The sequence below is a fragment of the Arachis duranensis genome, chromosome 8 (genome assembly GCF_000817695.3).
Source record: "Arachis duranensis cultivar V14167 chromosome 8, aradu.V14167.gnm2.J7QH, whole genome shotgun sequence".
Lineage (NCBI taxonomy): Eukaryota > Viridiplantae > Streptophyta > Magnoliopsida > Fabales > Fabaceae > Arachis > Arachis duranensis.
In genome coordinates, this window is record NC_029779.3 from 39,941,393 (window position 1) to 39,949,116 (window position 7,724).

Here is a 7,724-nt window from a genome sequence, read left to right on the forward strand (position 1 = left end):
TCATGAGGAGAATGAACAAAAACAGACATTCAGTTGATGATGAAGAATGGAAGATGAAGATGGCTTGAAAATTTGGTAAATTAGAAGCTGAAATTAGGGTTCTAAAAATGGGGAGAATTTTGATGTTTGTGTTCATGCTGCTGATTGTAATTGGTGTTCTTGTATTAAAGCTGGATAGACAACATGGTCAATTGTATCTAGCAAAAAACAAATGACATGTATGTTATATGCATTCCTTGTTCATGTACTTATTCCTATCCTTTTGTTTGAAAGAAATGGAAATTAAAGTGTTTGATTATATGCATACTTTTGTTCCTTGACTTCTTTTCAATAAAATAGAAATGGACAGGATTTGAATTACTCTTAAGTCTGTAATAAAGGATAAGATATAAACAAAAGGTTGAGAAAACTCAATTCAATAAAGTCATAATTCATAATTCATATTGGTAATGTTTGATTCAAAAAAGGCATTATAGAGCCAAAACACCAAGTATATCAAAGTTGTTGACATATTGACCTGATAAAATTCAAATACTAAAATTTCCAACACTGGGACAATAGTTTAGGCATTTTAAACAACATCAGCAAAATAGATACAAAAAACAGCCTGCTTTTCCTAAACATAATCATCCTAATCTTCATTTTTTGTGTCTGGGTGCCTTGAATCCAGGGTTGGGCACAAACTTCATGAAATTTGCAAGTCTTGTAGCAATTCCCTGTGATGGACATCTGAAAAAACTTCCTTAACTGCATTTATAAGGCCCTGTTTCAGATGCCAAAGAAGGGGTTAGATAGTTATTTTCGGGCAGCAAAAATGTCCCTACAGTTTTATAAGTGACATCAAAATAGTTCCTAGACTTATTCAAGTGACATCAAACTAGTCCCTAGACTTATGCAAGTGACATCAAACTAGTCCCTACATAGCACTGTTACAGAACATTATGCAGAACAAGATAAATGAGTAACAATAGATTGACAGAACATTATGCAGCATATAATCAGTCTAGGATTAATTCTGCATATATAGACAGCAGCCCAGTGTATTATCATCATATAATCAGTCCAGGATTAATTTAGTATATATAATCAGTAATATGTGCCTTAAATCAAACTCGCAAATAAATCACAAGGACAGGCATCAAACTTCACTTTCCGTGTAGTTCCCTACAAAACCCAAGACCAAGACCCTTTTTTTTTCCTTTTGCAACTGAGGAAAAAATATATATATATATACAACTACAACTTACTACCAACAAAAAAGGGCACACAGAAATAAAAAAAATCTGCCAAATTTGGAGCTAAAATAATCACTAACTAGAGAAGTTAAAAAACAATAAAATAATATATAACACTGAAGGTGGAGATGAAACAAGAAAAACCATCTAGAAATAGTAATGGTAAATAGTAGTTAATGAAAGCTCATTAAATGGCATATGTTATCTTCTTCATATCATAACATTGATTCAGTCCTAATCTTCTTCTACCATTTTCATCATCACTCTCACTCTCTCCTTTTCATTACTTGACAGTTGGCAACAAAAGCACCACTCCCTTGCTTTTCTACTTCTCCTTCTCCCTCTAATATTTTACTGTGCTATATTATCACTATATTCAAATTAACAATATAAGTTAAGTCTTCTATTATTTTGTGGTTTTCTTTTTCAAAATTTTTATTAGAAAAGGTTATTGTGGACCGGGGTATTGAATAGAGTGCCTAACTTTATTAGTTGTTAACTGTTAAATTATATGATATTTCACCTTTATTTTGATCATGTTGCTAATGATTTGTGTCATGTGAACATAAGAAAGTGTGAAATCAAGAACATTATTTTGGTGTAACTAAGGATAGCAGTTCTCTAGACACTAACTTCAATCTTGGTGGATCAAACCATTCAAATTTACATACCCTTTCCCACAACTAATCCACTAGTCCAGACCAAATTCATCAAACAATTTGACTATTCCAATAGCTAAGTTAACTTCATTAGCAATGGCAAAACTTACTTTATATTACTCTAACTTATGTATGCAAGAATCATTTATGATCACACACTCAGTTTAACTAAACAGCATTACATATTACATTCAGTTTAACTAAACCAACCCAATACAAAGAAAGGCAATTAGGTAAATCAGTCAAATTCAGAATCCATTATCAGATTTACAAAAAATTTTAACTCTCAAAAGATCTTTACTTTTACTGTGATCATGCAAACTCTGTTTAACAAATTTATTGATCAGAGTCATTGTCCTAAAACACATTAACAGTTTGGAAACTCCTCCACTAAGAACAGTAAACCCTAACATATAAAGAACACGTTTTCATATCATCAAAACACAAGAAACACTTCTACTCTACAATTTTCTTGGCCAAACCACTACGAAAGTCAGTAGTGATCAAACCCTAGTACAGAGAACAGAACAGAGGCGTTCATACCCACCAATTACAATTGAAAAAAATGGCCTGAACTTTTGTGAATATTAGATTAAGAAGAATATAAAAAACAGAGGAACCACATTTTTTTTTCATTTTTGGCTTACCTCTTTAAGAGAAACCAGGCTTCTCATGATTTTTTTTTCATTTTTGGCAAACGAGCTTATCTGTTTCTGTTCATTCTCCTCATGATGCTTCCAAACGATCGTGGATTGTTCGAGCTCCCAGCTGCATTGCTCGTGCTAGCCATAACCTTCGGGCTTCAGAGAGGGAGAACAGAAGAATACAGCACCGACGAGGAGACAGCAGAGTGAACAATGTGGCCTTCAAAAAAGGGATTAAGGTTTTAACTTCACATGAGGGACCAAATTGAGTCGGAAGAGTTTACTCTGCCACATCAGCTAGCCGTTGTGAGTCCCACGTGTCACCAACGCTGCCAGCTAAGCTTTTCGATTGCGCCACGTGTGCTGAAATTGCCGGAAAGGACCACTTTGAGTTCCGGAGTGCAAGTTCGGGGATGACTATGAGGAACTTTTAAGTTCAGGGACTACTATGAGGCTCGAGTTCAACTTCAGGGACTACATTGAGGCTTATCTCTATAAAATGTTATTAAAATTTTAGTCTCCTGTGTTCCCATTTTTTGGAGGTACTAAAATACTGAAGTTTTGGAGACAGAGACAAAAATTTTAGTATCAATCTCTGAACCAACAAACATGATATTGAATATCAGTCTCTCAATCTCTGTCTCAGTACCTTAAAACAAACACTATATAAATTTACACTAATTTATCTAATTTTCATAGTTATAATTAAATTTAGAATAATTAGTCTAGAGTAGTTATCTAATTTTTTATAATTAAAACATAAAATTTTCATTTTTATTTATAAATTATACGTTGTGAAATTACGAAATATAGTTAATTAGTTTTGTTTAGAGTAATTAGGATTTAAATTATATTAGAATTTAAGTTAGTTTATAGGATAATTAATTAGATAAATTAATTTAAGATTTATTTTAGGGTTGAAGTTAAACTAATTTAAACTTAAATTTAAGTAAATTAAGTTATCTTTAGTATTTATTAGAATTTTGGGATTAAATTAATTAATTTTACAAATGTTATTATTTTTTATTATTAATTTTATATTTTATCAACTTTACTTTTACAAATATTTAAAAGATATCTGGTGATTCTTGTATTACTATCAACGACGTGGTGAGTGTCTCGACCATACTCGAGGCCAGATGATGATATCCCCGATGATTAGGGGTCATTTTTGCGAAGAGCATAATTGACACTTAGGACTCTTTTTAAGAGAGTTAGGTAGTCGATCAAAAAAACCAAAAGTGACATTAGTAAAAAGAATAAATTTGAAAGAACGCATAAAATATTCTTTTTGAACAAAAAAATCTTTCGCGCGAACTTTATAAAATTGGTCGAGACACCTATAAAAATGTTCCTCTTTCTTCTTTTCGTGTACCTCCAAGGCGTCATTAAAAACCTATCTAACCATCTTAGAGTGCCACTTAACCTTATAGTACTTCTCGAATCTAACAATCCCGAGTGCATGTGTACCTTTGGTTTTCTTTGATGCCACTGTAGTTTGCATAGATAGGAGGACCAAGTTAGAAAAAACTTGTTCAATTGAAGTACTGGTCATTCATCTTTTGGTGGTTTAAGTCCAAAACTTGGTCAAGATCTTCTAAACTCGACACCTCATAATAAATAAATTGTATTACGGGGTCGAGCGATAATGGAGAAGGAAGTGATTATGCTAGACTGAATTGACGAGCCACATATTGTGAAGAGTAAGTCACTAATTTCCTTTTCAAGGCTATAGTCGATTCATGAGGAAGTCCAACTGGGAGAATTTGAGGAATTAAGGTTCGGGACCATAGTAATTGACTATGGATTCGCTCTCAGATTTGGAACTAATGAAAGAATGAAGGTATTCGATAGCACTTCGACGATAAGTGAAGGGGTTTGGATAATAAGAAGTGTTGTTATCAGATTTAATGTCAAAAAGCAGAGTGATGAAATAGCAAAAGGCATCCATGGCTAACATATTTTTTGGCTTCGACCACAAAAGAAAGTCGAATACCATCAATAGAGGTCCAACAATACTCAAAGAAGAGGCTGTGAGTCAAGGTTCGAGGACGACTTTTAACCAGAGATTAACCACCCAAAGTAGATCAAAGGGATTGATTGATGACTCATCTCGACGTATTTCACTAACTACCAAAGAAAGTGTTTCAAACAATTGACCCAAAATCAGAAAAGGAATATCAATATACTTCTTAGGGTTAGGGTGTGTGTGGTTCAAAGATTAAATTTTATTCCCAAGAATATTATTCCTAGGAATATAATGCCTAGGAATAAAATTACTTGGAATATAAGATTCCCATGTTTGTTTATAAAACTTGATGCATTGGAATATTATATAATAATCTTAGGAATGACTAAATTTTTGTTTGGTTGAGTTTAAATTTTTCAGTCATATTATGTAATATGTCAAAATTACCCTTACTCATTCAAATTAAAATATTAATGACTAAAATTAAATATAAAGCTATTTAAATATTATTATTTTTTACATTATTTTTTTAATTTAAAAAATATCTCTAATAATAAATTTACTAAAATATCCCTAATAATAAATATGTTTAGATAAAATTATTATTGATTCTAATTTTTTTTGAAATTTACTAAAATACCCATAATATCAAATATCTTTAGTTAAATTGTTTATTGGTTCTAATTTTTTTAAATTTACTAAAATACCCTTAATATCAAATATGTTCAAATAAAATTATTATTGATTCTATTTTTTTTAAAATTTACTTAAATACCCCCAATATCAAATATGTTTAACTAAAATTATTATTGATTCTAAAATTTTTTAAAATTTACTTAAATACCCCAATATCAAATATGTTTAACTAAAATTATTATTGATTCTAATTTTTTTAAATTACTAAAATATTCCTAATATCAAATATGTTCAACTAAAATTATTATTGATTCTAATATTTTTAAAATTTACTTAAATACCCCAATATCAAATTTGTTTAACTAAAATTATTATTCATTCTAATTTTTTAAAAATTTACTAAAATACCCCTAATATTAAATATCTTTAGTAAATTGTTTATTGATTCTAATTTTTTTAAATTTACTAAAATACCCTGAATAAAAATATTTTTACTTAAAATTATTATCGATTCTAATCTTTTCAAATTTGCTAAAATACCCTCAATAACATATATCTTTAATTAAAAGTAACATTATCACAATTAAATTTACTAAAAAAGCATTACTATTATCCAAATGAAAGTTACAAAGAAGTCTCAACAGTGAAAAATTACTAGCACTAATAAGCATACATGCACAACTCTTATACAAGAACACAAATACATCAACAAAATAAAATTAATATTACGACAGACAGCCTCACACATAGAAAAATTATTACAATTATCGAGCGTGATGTCTTCTCCTCCATTGGTTCCACATTTCTTGTGCAAGTTGATTTCTCCATCTACCCCAAGCATCACTCGTCTCAATATGGTGGATCGTCTCACCATCTACTCCAAGTATATTTTGATCTTCTATCTCATCAATAGGATCCACAACCATCACTCTTCTAATATGATTATGCAAAAGGCAACAAGCAGTTATAATTCTTCCTTGAGTCTTAATAGGATAAAATGATCTTCCCCTCAAAATTCCCCATCTTGCTTTCAATACTCCAAATGCCCTTTCAATGACATTCCTTGCTTGTGAGTGTTTCATATTAAAAAACTCTTGAGCTGTACTAGGTTGATTATGTGGATTAAACTCACTCAAATGATATTTTTGTCCTCTATAAGGTGCCAAAAATCCTTCACAATTCATGTATCCAGCATCACATAAGTAATAATGACCTAGTGTGACATACACAATTGAACAAAATTAATAAAAGATAAAATAGTTACTTTGATAACATATTAAAGTCTCAATAAAATACCTTGGGGAACACTAAACCCATTGCGAAATAGTGCATCTCGCAATACCCTAGAATCCGCAGCTGAACCCTCCCAACCCGCCAGTACGTAGATAAATTGCATATCGGGAGCAACCACTCCAAGCACATTGGTTGTTATGTCACCTTTTCTGTTTCGATATCTAGGCTTGTCAGCCTCAAGGACATTGACTTTGATATGAGTACCATCTAAGGCTCCTAGGCAATCCTAAAATCCAAAACAAAGATCAATTAACTCAATCCTAAAGAACACCAACCATATGAGATTTAATAACATTAGCAAAATAAATTACCTTAAACCATTTCCATCGTTCATCCATTCTATCCTGGCTAAATGGTTGAGGTTTCTTCAATAAGAGATTATGACATCTCAAAATAGCAAGCAATACATCATTAAACCTCCTACTAATTGTTTCTTCAGATCTCACAAATTGTCTCTTTATTACTCTAATTTTGACGTCATGTGCTATAATATGTAAAAACATGGCAACCATTTCTTCCACACCCATATTCCTACTTGGTTCTAACCTTCCAACCCTTTTAAGCATGTTACACAATGCATGAAAAGCACATCTATCCATTCTTGTGTTTTCTATACATGCTAGATCACTAAAATAAATAATTCTATCAACACTAACATCTCTTATTACTTGCCTACTATAACTATCATTCCATTTTCTTTTCTTTTTTTTCAATTGCAATATAATCAAAATATAGCAAATCATCAACAACTTAACCATAAGGTCATTCATTAATTCGAAATGTAAAATCAAGCAGGCAATAACTTTCATCTTCTGTTTGGGATCCATTCTGCAAAAAAATAAAATAAAATAAAATAAAATATTTAGCTAGAAGACTTAACTATTTATTTATTCTATGTAAACACTATGAACCTGCGGAAAGAGGGAGGAGAGGAAGTCTATGAAAACACTTGATTATAGACTAGCTTTACCAATGTAAACAATATAATACATGAGTATTGATCGGCAAAACTCACTCAGAAATCTCATGTCATTCTAACATAAATTGGTGCTGATAACAAAATGAATAACCTGGGAAATACTGTTAATTTATTTAATTCTTACCCCAAAGATAAGAACATATGAAAAAGACATTTCCGTGTTGCTCCAAATATAAGTAAAGTCCCAACAATAGACAAGTTACAACTTGACAAAACAGAATCATAAAACATGGAATGTATGAAAAAGAAGTTTTTATGTTGCTGCAAATGTAAGCTTCAACATAAAACAAATCACATTTTGACAAATCA

At 30.9% G+C, this 7,724-nt stretch overlaps 1 protein-coding gene across 1 annotated transcript; it reads right to left on the reverse strand.

The window, feature by feature from the left end:
- Positions 1-5,907: 5,907 nt before the first annotated feature.
- LOC107462852 (protein ALP1-like) lies at positions 5,908-7,258 on the reverse strand. Its single transcript, XM_016081537.3, has 3 exons — positions 6,748-7,258; positions 6,440-6,662; positions 5,908-6,356 (listed from the first exon to the last, which is right to left on the reverse strand). Exons 1-3 carry the CDS (start codon positions 7,243-7,245, stop codon positions 5,908-5,910), a joined length of 1,170 nt encoding a protein of 389 aa, XP_015937023.2. The 5' UTR covers positions 7,246-7,258.
- Between the last annotated feature and the right edge of the window lie 466 nt (positions 7,259-7,724).

Excerpts from the sequence above, each read along its gene's own strand:
- LOC107462852 (XM_016081537.3), bottom strand. The coding sequence starts at position 7,245 with ATGAAAGTTATTGCCTGCTTGATTTTACATTTCGAATTAATGAATGAC. Across the intron at positions 6,663-6,747 it reads AACGATGGAAATGGTTTAAG|GATTGCCTAGGAGCCTTAGA; the intron begins GTAATTTATTTT and ends TTTGGATTTTAG. Across the intron at positions 6,357-6,439 it reads TGGGTTTAGTGTTCCCCAAG|GTCATTATTACTTATGTGAT; the intron begins GTATTTTATTGA and ends ATGTCACACTAG.